General features: G+C 45.0%; 1 protein-coding gene across 7 annotated transcripts in view; it reads left to right on the forward strand.

The window, feature by feature from the left end:
• Positions 1-16,570, forward strand: part of PDS5B (PDS5 cohesin associated factor B) — a 254,196-nt gene that overhangs the window by 180,428 nt on the left and 57,198 nt on the right. For 6 of the 7 annotated variants that reach the window (XM_039535243.1, XM_039535254.1, XM_039535247.1 and 3 more), the window contains 4 exons: positions 280-403; positions 1,200-1,358; positions 2,095-2,163; positions 8,863-8,999. In XM_039535243.1, the coding sequence (XP_039391177.1) occupies positions 280-403; positions 1,200-1,358; positions 2,095-2,163; positions 8,863-8,999 (489 nt within the window). Of the gene's footprint in view, positions 1-279; positions 404-1,199; positions 1,359-2,094; positions 2,164-3,122; positions 3,452-8,862; positions 9,000-16,570 lie in introns of those variants that run through there. The other variant, XM_039535287.1, reaches the window with a different exon arrangement.

Genomic DNA, 16,570 nt, shown 5'->3' on the forward strand with positions numbered 1-16,570 from the left:
GTGCATGTCTGAAAACTAAATCCATATTACTGTACTTCAGTTACCACAGCCTGTTTCCTAAGTTAAATCACTTTTGTAATGCTGGAAAGATGTTCTTTCATATTTAACATTTGTAGAACATTGGTAGAGCCAGATGAAGGACAGGGAAAAAACTGAATTTCCCAAGGAGTCCCCCTGTCATTTGTACAGATAAGAAAGTTCTTTTGTATAGCTGTATTGTGAAAGCACGTAAAGTAGCAAACTTACAATTTTTAAAAGGTATTCACTTTTTATTTTTAGTGCTTTGCTCCCAGTCTTGCATCACAAAGCTAAAAAAGGCCCCCCTCGTCAGGCCAAGTATGCCATTCACTGCATCCATGCAATATTTTCCAGCAAAGAAACACAGTTTGCACAGATATTTGAGGTAAGAAGAAAAGGTTTTAATTATTTTTCTTTTAATATTCATATTGCGTATTCATATTTATGCCTCTGTATTTTTATTATTTTGTTAAAATAAAAAGTGTTAGAATAACTTGTGTTTCAAGATTAGTTACCACTATCAGTCCTTCCCCAGTACCCAAGACAGAGAACTAGGAAATGAACTTTTTTCCTTTCTTCCTTCAATCTCAAATCAATAGTTCTTGTTGGTGCAGTGGAGGTCGTATCAAAGGGTTCCAATCTTGCTGGTTGATTAGATTCTGGTAGAGGATCTATGCTTACCTTGTAGAGATTACTGGCTCGAGCAAGCAGTCCTTGATGGTTCAGTTTGTATTTGGAAAGGGAACAGTGTATATCATTCGCTTTCATTGGAAGCTCAGGGTAAATGGGATTAAATGGGACTGATGGAAGTTTGTGTTCAGCATCCTTTATAATTAACATTTATAGTACCTTTCATCTCGAAGGATCTTAAATCACTTTTCAAAGAAGAATCACTTAGTCCACTACTGAAAAATAATTTTGAGGGCTGGAATATGACATCAATTTAACACACAAAAATATATCTATTAATCTAATGAATTCATAATTCCTGTAAGGCTTGGGGTTGGGGGGGAAGTTGTGTGTGAATGAGGGAGGGAGGGAGAGAGAGAACACATTGTTGAAGTAGCAGCTGAAACTTTTCATTGAATGGAATTTAGTGTTCAATAATAAGTACTATTCTAGTATAGCTAAACTGATTAGATTAGTATGATCTGAATTTGTTGCCTATATTTATCTTTTAGCCACTGCATAAGAGCCTTGATCCAAGCAACCTTGAACATCTCATTACACCATTGGTTTCTATTGGTCATATAGCCATGCTGGCCCCAGACCAATTTGCTGCCCCTTTGAAATCCTTGGTAGCCACCTTTATTGTTAAAGATTTGCTAATGAATGACAGGGTAAGTACTTTTTTTTTTTTTTTTAACTATTTGTGTCTTTTTTGAGAAATTGACTTTTTCCTTTGGTAAGATATTCAGGAAATAGAAAATTAGTTATAAAAATTAGTGAGATATTTTGGTGTTTTGGCATGTATTTTTTTAACTTGACTGGAAATGTATGCAGTAATGAGGGCTAAGAGGGCTTTCTTCTCTCTCTTCCTTCCCCCCCCCCGCCCCCCAAATATACTGTAGAATCATTTTTCCTTTCATGGATCACAGCAAGTGACTGTCTAATTCTTAAAAATATTAAACCCGCTTGGTGAAATCCTAGCTCCATTTTAGTCAATGGGATTTTTGTGGTTGATTTCAAGCTGGGTCAGGATTTCCTCCATTGTGCTTGGGCCAACAACTTGACATTTTAAGAAGGTTTTATTCCAATTTTGAAATAATTAGCAGATCTGTAAACACAAGAATTTAACCTTCAGTTTCGCTTATACTTTAAAGCAATTGCTTTCTCTTAGGAAATAGAAAAATGAAATAAGTTTAAAAAAAAAAACACTTTTTCAGTATGATTAAACTGGCTGTTTCAATAGTGAATACATGTCCTAGTGTTCCAAAATAGTTAACCAAAGAATGCTGCTGTTTGTCTTTAAAAGCAAGCAGAAGCAAATATTATAGTAGGCTTTACTAATAGTATAGTATCCTATTAATAATAGAATAATAAACTAAACGTAACAAGATGTAAAATTTGATTTAGCTTCCTGGGAAAAAGACAACTAAACTTTGGGTTCCAGATGAGGAAGTTTCTCCTGAAACGCTTGTCAAAGTAAGTAGCTCTTAAAACTTTTTCTTGGTGTATATTTACTGTCATAATAATTGTGAATTAATGTCTGTATACCTAAAGCTACCATTAATAATTGTCATTCTTTTCTGTATGTTTCCTTCACATCTATCCGCCCCGTGATCTTTCTAAAACTAAAAATGTCTGGTTTAAGTAAAATAAGGATTTTGTCAGAATAGGCTTGGACTCGCAACTCTTTCCTCTTGGGATTCCACAGGTCTCGTTCATGGGGCTCTGCCATGATCCATCCAGGCGGGCTTTCCCAGCCCACCAGTATCCAGGTTCCAGTCTTGCTCCATGAAACATCTCTTGGTTTTTCACACTTTTTACCTTGGTTCAGGGGCCCCACATACATCCTTCTTGAGGCAGGCCTGTGATTCAGACTGGCTTCCCTAGCTCACCTGTCTCCCTTCTGATTCTTGTTCCCATCCCATCCTATTCTCCTGACTTGATACTTCTCTGGAGTTCTGCTCTCCTGGCTGTCTGCCCTATCTCCTGTACTGGGAGTCACTTAGCAGCTGGGGTTTATCATGTTAAGGAGGTAGCTACTTCATTAACACCCTGGCTCTTATTCCCCAACTAGTCTTCTATTGTCTTGAATACCTGTTTCCCTAAATGGGTCATGTCATAGAATAAAAGTTGACTAGCCCCAGGCCCCACTGCCCCTTAAAGGGGACAGACTACCCTGTTACAGAATACCATTCCACCAAGCTCATGTACCCCAGTGGTACACATACTGCAATTTGGGAATGCTTGAGCTAAACAGTATTAATGCAACCACCAAATTGTAAGCATTTTTACACAACGCTGTAGTGCAGTACTAACTATGAGGTGGAATCATTTTATTAAGCTGGACATACATTTTTATAATGGTATTTTAATATCTTCAGTAGTATTTGCTTTGCCATTTCTTATGTATCCTAACATTTTTGTTTGCTTTTTAGTGCCATTTCACTCCTGTGGCTTGTGTTCCTGGTTCCCTGCTTGATGATGTCGGCTCACCTAAAACCTTTAACATTTTAAGACATCTCATTTTTCACATCTTTTATTATTAAGCAATGCCTCGTTGCGACAGTTTGCATATTCTGGGAATAGAACCTAGTTCTCTACTATGGCAGGTTAAAATCCCATCTACTTAGCCACACTGCCTCTCAGAAATAACCTGCTATATCTTTTGTCCTTTCTATGCTTATTTGTGAAATATACGTGCATATGTAACCCACTGTTTCAGTGTATTGTGCTGCATCCTCTACACTAGAGGTGTCAAACATGTCTCACAGGATATATCTGGCCTGCATGATATATTTCTATGGCTCTTCTGACTAATTGAAATGTGTGCAGAATGTAAGCTTTCATTTTTAAAAAATGAGATTTGTAGGCCCCATAACTACAGATAGAACCTTTCAAACATGAACTGAGTGTAAACCAATGTCAGGTTTGTCAGGCAAACTGAAGCAATGACTGGGAGAGGTGAACTCCCCTGTTACCTTTTAATCTCATTGGAGTGTGATCTCTCCAAGGGACAGTGATGACACTACTATGCCAACATTAACTATTCCATTGCTGATTGTCATCCCATCCCCTAAAATAAAGGAGATAGAAGTGAAGGCCTTGAGGATTGATGAATTGCTTCATTCCCTCAAGAATTCTTGTGACACCTTCTGCTCCTTGGACTTGTTCTCCCCAGCATCTTGGAGAAAATTTTCTAAGCCACTGTCTCATAGATGCTGACTGACCCCTTAGCCTTTCTGTGAACCTCCGAGGAGATGCCAGGGGATACAGGACGACAGACACACTGCAACACCACTATGGGGGAGGGATTGCTCAGTGGTTTGAGCATTGGCCTGCTAAACCCAGGGTTGTGAGTTCAATCCTTGAGGGGGCCACTTAGGGATCTGGGGCAAAATCAGTACTTGGTCCTGCTAGTGAAGGCAGGGGGCTGGACTCGATGACCTTTCGGGGTCCCTTCCAGTTCTATGAGATAGGTATATCTCCATATATATAATGTCTTCATCAGACCCAGTCATCTACCAAGTAGACGTTTTAATGGGTCAGTCAAGAGCTGTCAACCAGTCCATCCAGAATCAGTTTTCCCCACCCCATTCATTGGCCACCTTGCTCATTTCATCCCAATGTGGCAGCACGTCATATCGGACAAATGGGTCCTAGACATCATCTCAAGTGGCTACACAGAGTACTTTCTGCCCCTTCTCCAAATCACCCTTTTTCTCTCCCTGTTCAGGGACCCCTCTCAGAAGAGAATTCTCAGACAAGAACTGGATTCCCTGGTCCAGCTAGAGACAATAGAAGCCCATACCTCTCCAACAGAGGGAGAAGGGTCTTTACTCCAAATACTTTCTAATCCCCCAAAAGAAAGGTCCTGGAGACCCATCCTGGACCTCAGACAGATGAATGTCTTCATTCGCCATTGAAGATTCAGGATGATTACCCTGGCTGAAGTAATCCTCTCCCTCAGTGAAAGTGTGGCTTGTAGTTCTTGATATGATTCACGTATTTTCACACAGCATTTCCTTTATGGTGGGCCGCACACTATAGAGAGTGCTCTTCGGCTTCTTGACACCCCAGAGGGCCTTTACAAAAGTGATGGCTGTGGTAAGCAGTCTACTTGCACTTACAGGGCAGACTAATATTGCCCTACTTATACTGGCTGCTCTTGGGACAGTCGTATCAGAAGGTACAGGCAGCCATCACCTCCTTACTTGACCTGCGTCATTCCTTGGGACTTCATGTAAATCAAGAATAGTCCACTTTAACCCTCACAAAAGTGATATAATTTATTGGAATGAATCTGGACTCGATTGCAGACAGGGCATAGTTATCTCAGGACAGATTCCTCATGATGAGTCTTAATTTCTTAGCTTAGACATAGCCCCAATGACAGTCTGGTCATGCTAGCCCCCCTGGCCTCTTGCACCTATGTGACCCCCTTCACAAGGTTTCACCTGTCGGTGCCTCCAGGCATGACTGAGGAATGTGTAGCTCTGAGCACAGACTCCCTGGACAAATGGTTCTCACTTCCTCACGGTGTTCTGACAAAACTCACCTGCTGGGAGACAAATGCCAATGTCTGCGTAGACCAGGGGTGTCCAAACTACGGCCCGTGGGCCAACTGCGGCCCGCGGGTCAGTTTTTATTGGCCCGCAGCAAATTCTGAAAATATAATTGAATATGGCCCGCACATGGCGCTTGAGCTCAACTCTGTTGCACTTCTCAGTTTCAACACTAGATGGAGCCAGTCACAGAAAAGGTGCTTCTCCACTAAACAAAATTAAGCAAAGAAAAATAGTTACCACGAGTCACCAGAAATGGCAGCACCGAAGAAACGCAAGATAGCAAGTGAGTGTAGAACAGGGGTGGGCAAACTACGGCCTGCAGGCCACATCCGACCCGCGGGACCGTCCTGCTGAGCCCCGAGCTTCTAGCCCGACGCCGCCCCGGCCCCTCCCACACTGTTCCCCCTCGCCCACAGCCTCAGCTCGCTCGCTCGCACCACAGCCAGAGCCGGCACAAGGCTCTGCTGTGAGCTCCTTGGGCAGTGCAGCTGCAGAGCCCGGCCTGACCCAGTGCTCTGAGCTGCGCGGTGGCGGTGGTGGCATGTCCCGGCTCCAGCCGGGTGGCGCGGCTGTAACACTGCCAGCCACTGGTGCTCCAGGCAGCACGGTAAGGAGGCAGGGAGCAGGGTGGGTTGGATAGAGGGCAGGAGAGTCCGGGTGGTGGTCAGGGGCGGGGTGTGGATAGGGGTTGGGGAACAGGGGTTGAATGGGGGCAGGGGTCCCGGGGGATAGTCAGGAAGGAGGGGGGTTGGATGGGGTGGCAGGGGGCAGTGAGGGGCATGGGTTATGGGGGCAGTCGGGGACAGGGAGAAGGGGTGGGTGGATGGGGCAGGGGTCCCGGGGGGTAGTCAGGAAGGGGGGGGTTGGGTGGGGTGGCAGGGGGCAGTGAGGGGCAGGGGTCCCGGGGGGTAGTCGGGGACAGGGAGAAGGGGTGTGGATGGGGCAGGGGTCCCGGGAGGGCCGTCAGGAATGAGAGGAGGGGTTGGATGGGGCGGCAGGGGCAGTCAGGGGACAGGGAGCAGGTGTGTGTGGATGGGGCAGGGGTCCCAGAGGGACCATCAGGGAATGGGGCAGTTGGATGGGGCAGGAGTCCTGGCCGGGGGGGGGGTGGTAGATAGGAGGTGGGGGCTGGGCCATGACCCCCTCCCCTAACCGGCCCTCCATACAATTTACGAAACCCGATGCGGCCCTCAGGCCAAAAAGTTTGCCCGCCCCTGGCGTAGACATTTCCTTTGTTCCAGCCCCACCTAGGAAGACACTTATGATAGATACCCCATTACTGGGATAGGGAATGCACCTGGATGACCATTCAGCTCAGGGTTCAAGGGATCAAAATCTGGAACCAGTGCATCCAGTATCTGATCGCCCTCTCTGATGTGCAATTACTGGGAGAAATGAACTCCCTAGCAGACAGCCTTAGCAGGCATTTTCACAAGGATCACAAGTGAGAGCTCCACATTTCAGTGATCCAGCACATATTTTGGCAATGCAGATTTCTATATTGGGATCTCTCTCTGAAAGCCAGAAAAACAGGAAATACCTGGGCTACTGCACTTGGGATGCCCAGGACGTAATTCCAGAGGGGATGTTTTCATAGTGTAGCGGTCAGAGCTACTGTTGTATGCCTTCCCTCCTATCCCCCTTGCTCCTTTGCATCCTCCAGAAGATCAAGAAGAACAAGGCAGCAGTAATTCTAATAGCACTATGGGGGCTGAGGCAGTTCTGGTTCATGATGATCCTGCGGATGGCCTCTGACCCTTGCATTTACCTACAGCCATTTCTGGGTTTAGTGTTGCAAAACAGAGGCAGCACCAGCCACCCCAACCCTGTATCCATCCATCTGGTGGCCTGCTTTTTGGAAGGGCAACAGACCTAGAGGAGTCTTGGTCAGAGGAGGGCCAGTCTTTCTCTATAGCAGGAAATCATCTACATGAAGATACTATACTGCCAAGTGGAAGGGATTTTCTTTGTGGTGTCAGCAGGATTCTGGAGGAATCCAGGATTCCTCTTATCCTGGAGTAACTACTCTACTTGAACTCATCAGATCTATCTGTCAGTTCACTACAGGTATATTTAACAGCTATAAATATCTTTTATCTTCCCATGGAGAACTGCTAAGTTTTCAGCCACCCCACAACAGTAAAGTTTCTAAAAGGCATTATCAGAACATTCCTGCTGGTATTAAAACCTGTGCCTGCATGGGACCTGAACTCTGTGCTATTGGCACTTATAAACCTGCCATTCAAGTCCTTGGCTTCCTGCTACCTCTTACACTTAACAGTGAAGGTAGCTTTCCTAACTGTTAGTACATTGGCCAGGAGAGTGGGTGAGCTTGGGGACCTCATAGTTCCCCCACCTTATATGATCTCTCACAGAGACAGTTTACCTGAGATTACATCCCAGGCTTCTTCCCAAGGTTCTTTCCAATTTCACTTGAACCAAACAGCCCACCTATCTGTATTTTACCCAAAACTTCACAATAGTAGTGAGGATGAGAGACTCCACTCCGTTTATTTAAATTTATTTCAGAGAGAGATATCTGTTTGTGTAGCCCAGGGGTTCTCAAAGGTGAGGTTGTTACATGGGGGGTCATGAGCTTTTAGTTTCCACCTCAAACCCTGCTTTGCATCCAGCATTTATAATGGTGTTAAATATATAAAAACATTTTTTTTATTTATATGGGGGGGGTCGCACTCAGAGGCTTGCTGTGTGAAAGGGGTCACCAGTACAAAAGTTTGAGAACCACTAGTGTAGCCCCTTAGGAAGCATGTAAGAGAGCTGCAGGAGGAGGTGTCTCATCTGCAAATGTATCAGGAGCATAAGGACTTCATTGACAGGATCCACATGGAGACATCCAAGATGGAGAATGCTAGCGAGCTACAGGTCACTACAGGAGCACAGGAGGAAGGAGGAGAACTGGCTGCTCTGTAGGGAGGAGGCTGTCTGCTTGCCATCTCAGACAGTAGCATGATATCCCGGGAGGTGTACTGTCTGCCTAGAGCCCTAATTGAAGACGTTACAGAAAGGATGCTGAGGTTCATCTGTCCCTCTGATCACTACTCCGTGCTGTTCACCCACATGAGTGCTGATTATACTGCTGTGTCTGACCCTGAGCAGATCAGCAGTGAGTACAGGGCTCTGGGAGTGAGGGTGAAGGAGTTTGGAGCAAAGGTGGCAGTCCAGTCCATCCTCCCAGTTGAGGGTAAGGACCAAGGCAGGGACACGTGCATCCTGCAGATAAATGCATGGCTGCACAGATCTTGTCTACAGAAGGGCTTTGGCTTCCTTAACCATGGGATGCTGTTCTGAACAGGACGACTGCTGGGAAGAGATGGGGTCCATCTGACCAAGAAGGGGAAGAATATCTTCACACACTGACTCACCAACCTAGAGATGAGGGCTTTAAACTAGATTAAAAGAAAATTTAGAAACTCTGCATGTTGCAATGATGATGAATGCGTGTTTCACATGCTTGTGAGGAATATGTTCTCTACCTAATTAAAGCGTTTGAGAAGATTATATTGCTAAGTGATTAGGCTACTATAGAGATTATTTTAAAATTTTGTTTGCAGAGCGTAATTAACATACTACTTGTGAACATTTCTTTCAGATCCAGGCCATTAAGATGATGGTTCGATGGTTGCTAGGAATGAAGAATAACCACAGTAAATCAGGAACCTCTACTCTGAGATTGCTAACAACAATATTGCACAGTGATGGAGACTTGACAGAACAGGGAAAAATTAGGTATACCATCGGCAATTAAGTGAAACCATCTATTTGGACAATATAATTCCTCAACAGTTTCAGTAACTTAATTTTTTTTTTTTTTAAATAATGGAGATATACCTATCTCCTAGAACTGGAAGGGACCCTGAAGGGTCATCAAGTCCAGCCCCCTGCCTTCACTAGCAGGACCAAGTACTTAGAAGGGGCAATGCGCACTGTATAGAGTAGAAGAATTTAAAGGCACTTGGGATGTATGGATACATGTTATACACCTCTACCCTGATATAACGCGGTCCTCCAGAGCCAAAAAATCTTACTGCGTTATAGGTGAAACCGTGTTGTATCGGGTAGGGAAGGCTGTGCCTCCCCAAACAGCCTGGCCCGGCCCCCTATCCAACCCCACCTGCTTCCCGCCCCCTGACTGACCCCTCATAACCTCGGACCCATCCAGCCTCCTGCTCCTTGTCCCCTGACTGCCCCCCGAGACCCTCTGCCCCTTATCCAACCCCTCAGCCCCAGCCTGGCACCCTTAACATGCCACTCAGAGCAGCGTGTCGGAACTGTCCCTAGAGGGGCGTGGGGCCCAAATCAGCCTCCCCTCTAGTCTCCTCACTGTCCGCCCAGCGCTCCCAGCTGCCGCTCGCCTCCCTGCTAGTCTCCTCACCGTCCGTCTGGCGCACCTCCCCGCGTCCGCCTGACCGCCACTCTCCTGCTTGCCGTCTTCCCGCCTGCCTGCCTCTTCATCCCCCTCTTGCCTGCTGCTCACCTCCTCATTTGCCTCCTCACCCCGTTTGCCCACTTGCCTACGATCCTTAACACGCCGCTCAGAGCGGTGTGCTCTGAGCAGCAAGCCCCCACGCCCACCCCTCAGAGCTGTGCTTTACCGTGTTATATTGGGTCACGTTATATTGGGGTAGAGATGTGTACTTTATTTATAAAATTTACCTTTTTATGAGGTAATGGTACTGTAGGCTGAATTCCCAGATAAAAAGTCCAGTCAACTTCAAATTTATTTTGCTACTATAAATATAATCCAAAATCATAGTAAAGAGTTGTTGTGCTTTTTTCCTCTACTTTTTCTCTCATCCTTCTACTCTGAACTACTTTTCATACCGGAAGGAAAAATTGCGCAATTTCTCCTTTTTCTCCTTCTAAACTGACTTTAAACAAAATTAAAAAAATCTTACCTTGTGGTGCACTTTATGCGTAGTTGAAGGCACTCTGCTTTTAGGAAGGGAGATAAGGATGAAGAGGAGGAGGGACATAAGTAAAGAAGATTAGCTTTTTAACAATTTGTTTCATCTGGTTGTTAGCCCATTTGCTTTGACTGCTAATGTTTATTTTTGTGTAAACTTTTTAATCTTTCTTCAAGCACAAATGAGGAGCCGAGTTCACCATCATTGTTCTTGGCAAACGTTGAAAATTCTGTTTACAGAAACCAATGGAGAGCAGAGAGGGATTACAGTAGTCAAAATAAAGAGATTTGCATGTTTGGTATATAGTTAAATGACTGTACAATGATTATGCAAATCAAACACCAGACCAGTCCAGAGGGTAGAGAATTGCAAAATAGAGCATTTTGTAGTTGTACATTAACTTTAGTCACTGCACTCAAGCTGAGAATTCCATTTCAGTATAACTTGTAAATAATCATAACACTCTTAAATTTAAAATACCATCATATGACCCATATATAGAAGTCTGTGAAGGAATTTAGTAATAATTCTTCAAGTAGTATCCCTATGGGAGTTCCACTTTAGGCGTATGTGCGTTCTTGCGCTTCTGATCGGAAATCTTTGTAGCAGTGTCCATTCGGCCTGCACATGCATGCTCACGTCCTCGTGCTCTGCCTTGAGGGGAGACTCACGCTCAGTTCCTTTTCATCCGCCCCTGGCTAAAGATGGAGTGATTAGCAGTCCATTTACAGATACTTTATTTCTTTAGAAATGTGGTGTTAGCTGATTTTTAGTGCTTTTATTCTTAGGGCACGTCTACACTACAAATTTAAGTAGACTTAAGTCGACAAACAGCCACTGCAGTAATTACTGTGGTTTTCCATGTCCCCACTACCCTCCTTCTGTCTGTGTCTTCACTAGGAGTGCTTGCATCGACTTAACAGGGCAGTGTGGGGGGCTGAGAGCCCGGGCTCTCGCTCAGCACTGAGCTCCCTGCTGGGAGCCAGGCTGCAACCTGGGCTCTCAGCTCCCCGTTGGGAGTCCAGCTGCCATCCAGCACATTCAGTCTCCTTGGTATCAAAGGCGTGTAAACACAGTACTCACAGATTGGGTGGCATAGGGTGCAATAGACACCCTTGGTAAGCCTGAGGACCCTGTGGGCACAGGCATCAAAGGAGCGGTACTGCCGGTCAGGGACAGGGGCGTAGACTGTACCACCTCTGGGCAGATGGCTCCAGTACAGAAGCCCCCAGCACAGGCAACTGCGAGACAGCCATCATCAGACTGTTTGCTGCGGCCAAGGTCTCCAGTCCATTCGGCACCATCAACTCAACACCAGCAGCCACTGACAGTAGATATTACTGCGGCACCACAGGAGTTTAGATTTTCTAAGGACCTTATGGTACCTGAGGCACCAGAGTCTCCTGTACTTGGTACCAGGGCCCTGGTACTGAGCAAATCTCAGGCCTAGGGCTCACCACTGGCACCGAGCTGTGCACCTCCAGTTTCCATGTCAGCTCCACCACTTTTCAGTGGAGATTTGGACAGTGACCAGGAGGAGGTTCTCTTTCATCACTCCTACTGTGCTCCTACTTCCTACCATGACCAGCCATGGGCTCAGCCTCCCATGCCTTTCCCATTGCCCCAGTAGCCCTACTGGGATCCAGGGGTGACCAAATGGGATCCATGGTTGGCCTATAGGCATCATGCCTTGTTGGGTGTCTGGTGTCACATGCTGAAAGACTCTGAGGCATTCTCCCACAACCACTGCATCTAGAGCCTCGGAACCTCCTGAGGAGATCCTGGAGGAGCAGGAAGTGGGACTAGAGGAGGATGTTATACCACATTCTTGCATCTCTTCCTCCCCTCCAGAAGAGATGATTATGCCCCCTTCATCGTCTGACAGACAATTTTAAGCTCTTCCAAGATCTTATGAAGAGGGTGGCAAATACCATACAAATACCTCTAGAGGAAGTAATACACTCACTATAAGCTGCAAGGTATTTTACATACATCCTCCTCCTGGAGGCTAGCCCTCCCTATCAACCAGGCCCTTTTGGATCCAGCTAAGCTCATATGGCAAATGTCATCATCGGCCACACCGCCAGACTGATAAAAAGTACTATCTTCCCCTCCCCTGGGATACGGAATTTATTTTCTCCCACCCTCTGCCTAATTCCATTGTGATTGATGCAGTGAATTTCTGTGGTTGCTAACATCATTCCAAATCCACTCCCTATGATTGGGATTGAAGGCGCCTTGATTTATTTGGGAGGAAGGCCTACTCTTCTGCTACTTTGCAATTCAGAATTGCAAACTACCAAGCCCTAACAGCAAAATACTACAACATGAACTATGCTAAATTCAGTGCCTTTATTGATCATCTAGTGGAATCACAGTGGGAACAATTCTGGGCCATTATCAACGAGGGATAGTTAGTGGCCAAAACAGTGCTCCAGACAGCACTTAAGATGGAACGGACTGCTGTATCAGTCCCTTTTGGCCTCTCATTGGCTCCCAGAGTATTCTCCAAGGTCCTCTGTGTAATGCTGTCCCACCTACATACTTGGGATCATCATTTACCCATACTTAGACAACTGTCTCCTCAGGGCCCACGCCTTCGAAGCTCTACAGGCCACCCATGGAACTATGGACATATTTATGAAACTGGGTCTACAAATCAATGTCCAAAAATCGACCCTAACTTAAATACAATGCTTGGAATTTGTAGCGGCCGATCTCTACTCACTGCAAGCAAAGGCGCTCCTTCCACAGCACAGATTTCACAGCCTGTCCTTGCTTTTAAAGACAGTGCAAACCAGCTCTCAAACACAGACCAGACATTACCTCCAGCTTCTGGGGCACATGGTGGCTGACGTGTTCGTAATATCTCGTGTCAGACTTCACATGAGGTGCCTGTAGACGTGGTGCTCGTCTTTCAAGCCAAACAAAGACAGTTTACACACACCTCACTCGATGCCTTCTAGGGTCAAACACTCCCTGGATTGGTGGAAAGACCCAGCAAACATTTGCACAGGGCTCCTGTTCACACATTTCTCCATCCTCCCCCCCCCCCCCCCCCCCGGACACTTCTCACTATGGACATGTCCCTCAGAGGGTGCCCATCTCAACAACCTCATGACTCACAGCAAATGGTCACTTGCACAGGCGACTCTCCACATCAACCTCCTTGAACTCAGAGCAGTCAGGAATGCTTGTGCTTACTTTCTTCCACCGGTCAAAGGTACACATATGAAAGTCATGACAGACAACATTGCGTACATGTACTGCATAAATCTTCCAGTGGGATGCCAGATCATCTGCCCTCTGCGCAGAAGCACTAAAGCTGTGGAATTGGTGCATTTCCCACAATTTTGTAATATCAGCGGCCTGTCTACCGGGAGCACAGAACACAACAGTAGGCTGTCTCGGGTGCAAGTTTTCATATGACCACGAGAGGGAAATGAGCCAAGTAGTATTTCACAGCATATTCTGTCAGTGAGGGACACTGATGATAGACTTCTTTGACACTGACCTGAACAAGAAATGCCCATGCTACTGCTCCAGGACAGGCCTTGGCCAGCACTCGTTACGGGATGCTCTCTTCCTTCCATGGGATGAGGGTTTTCTATACGGCTTCGACCGTTCCCTCTGCTGTTGAAGGTCCTGTTAAAAATAAAAAGAGAAAAAGCAAACAACATACTGATTGCTCCCACCTGGTCAAAACAGACGTGGTATCCGTACCTGTCACAGCTGGTGGCTTGTCCACCGATCCCTCTTGAACTCAGTCCTTACCTTCTGTTGCAGAACAAATGACGCACTCTCCATCTGAACCTGTGGATACTCCGGCTCAAAGCCTGGCTCCTTCATGGTTCCAACACATAGAGAGCTCCTGTTCTGGAGGTACAGGAAGTGTTAATAAACAGTAGGAAATCGGCTACCCTGTCGTAATTACCTAGAAAAGTGGACCAAGTTTCAAGTTTGGTGCAATTCCAGGCAAATTACCCTGGCATCTGCTACTTTCCTTGCAGTGTTAGACTACATACAGACTCTCGATAAGTCAGGGCTCTCTCTCAGTTCACTCAAAGTAAACCTGGCGGCCCTAGTGACTTTCCATCAACAAACAGATTGATACTCAGTTTTCTCACACTTCAAACAATGAGGTTCCTGAAGGGCATAGCGAACCTCTTTTCCCCAATCCATACATCCCATCTCAACATGGGACCTGAACTCAGTTAAAGAGCCTGGACTGCCCTTTGAACCTATGGCCACAAACCTATCAGTGAAGACTGCATTTCTAGTTGCCCTCACCTCGGCAAGGAGAATAGGGGAGATAACCCAGCTTATGGATGCACCACCCTTTTACAGTCTTCTTTCACAACAAGGTTACTCTGAGGCCACACCCAAAGGTCATGTCCAAGGTGACCTCATCTTTTCACATAAACCAACCAGTTCACCTCAAAACATTTTATGTTAAGCCTCACCTCAATAACAGAAAGGCCATACTTCACATGCTAGATGTTAAGAGAGCTCTGGCCTTCTACCTGGACAGGATAAAGGCTTTTAGGAAATCTCCTAAGTTTGTTCTTTCCATTGCAAATAGGTCTAAAGGCTCTCCAGATGGGTCTTGAACTGTATCAAACACTGCTATCACAGTATCCATCCAGGATATGAACACACTCTGTGACTAAGGTCGGTTTCTTCCTCAGTCGCCTCCTCAAGAATGTCCCTATCTTGGCAAGAGAATCTCCCATCCCCCATAAATAAGATTCTAACCCCTCTCTTCTCACTTACACACTTATACAGCCCCACTTCTTTACGGACAGTATAGGGAAATGGGCCTTGCAGCATGCTCTGAAAGTCGCCAAGTCCAGACTTTGTCATATGTAGGTAGGAACTTGGTTCCAGTCTGAGCACCACATGGAAAACACTTTGACACTAGCCACTTCCTATTTAAACCATGGGGCAGATGGCTGAGGAAACTTGGTAGACTGCAACTGGTAATATATTTCTCAGAGATACAGTTTCTTTGGATAGTTGGCTTCAATGCTTTATTTTTTAGCTTCCAGGTAATTCTTCTACATAGCAACTATACTCCTTTATGCATACAATGTTAGCACGTGTACAGATGAAATATTTTTGGCTTATTCACCTTGATAATACCCTTTAAATTTAAATACTACTTTAGAAAAGCTTGAGACTTAATTGAAATAGGCTAAACTAAAACAATTTAAGTTAAAGTTGCCACACCATGCTGTTTTAATATTGTTTTTTATTTGACCTAAATAAAGCATTAAATGTAAAAATACAGTATTGCTTAAGTATTTGTGAGAAGAGCACTAGGATACTGCAATATCACAGGACACTAGCTGCTGCAAATAGCTGTTAAAATTCTGATACTAGGGCAAGAACGTGGATACTAGGGCAAGAATATATTTGAAGAGATCTTCAGCCCCACTGAAGTACTGACTGGCAGTAAGTCCCAAAAGTCATCCCTCATAAAACTGCATTTTGGAAATAAGAATATTGAAGGGCCATGCCTTCCACATTGATCTAGAATGAAGGCCTACAGAAAAATGAAACTAGCAGGGAAAAACCAAGAGTTGGATGAAAGAAAAATATACCGTTTCAGTGGCTGCCATTGCTTTATAGATTCAGGCATAATGCTGCCTCCAGGCTCCAGCTTGATACCCAATATTGCCAAAGGTTTAGTTTTGTTCAGAGGAATCCTTTAGCTCCATGCAACTTGGAAGAAATTTAGAGGGTTAGACAACTTTCATTTACATGCTGTGCATTCAGAAGAGGATTTCTTTCCGACATACCTAAGTATTAGTCTGTGGAGTGAGAGAAAATGTCAGTTCACATTGAAGTTTATAAGCCATTGATTTTTACAAGTGCTTTCAAGACATGTCTTTAGATTATGTACAACAGAACTTCACAAAATTAAGACTGAGTACTCCAGTCCCACAATTTATCTACCCGTTTGGTCTCACTTTGCTGCAGTTTCAAATATATGGCTTATATCATAACCCCTTTCTTAAATCCTCATATTTCTGTTTACAATGCCTTCTGCTATACAATACACCATGTGTGATTGCTGTTAGCCTCATCCCTCTGGCCTTCCCCCCCACCACATTCTTAATTCATTTGCTTATTACAACCACTTGTGGCTTGTTTTAATTCAGATTGTAAACGCTTAAGGGCTGGGACTGTCTCTTATGTGTTTGTATAATCTCTAACACAGTTAGGCCCTGATCTTATTCTGGCTTCTGTGCAGTGCTATAATACAAATAATATTTAATATGAATAATTTGAACTATGTAATAATTTAGCCAGTTTACATGTAAAAATCTGACTTGAATTAATTTTGAAAATAAGATTTTGTGATACTGTCAAATGGCCGAGTAAAATTGA

The sequence above is a fragment of the Mauremys reevesii genome, linkage group 1 (genome assembly GCF_016161935.1).
Source record: "Mauremys reevesii isolate NIE-2019 linkage group 1, ASM1616193v1, whole genome shotgun sequence".
Lineage (NCBI taxonomy): Eukaryota > Metazoa > Chordata > Testudines > Geoemydidae > Mauremys > Mauremys reevesii.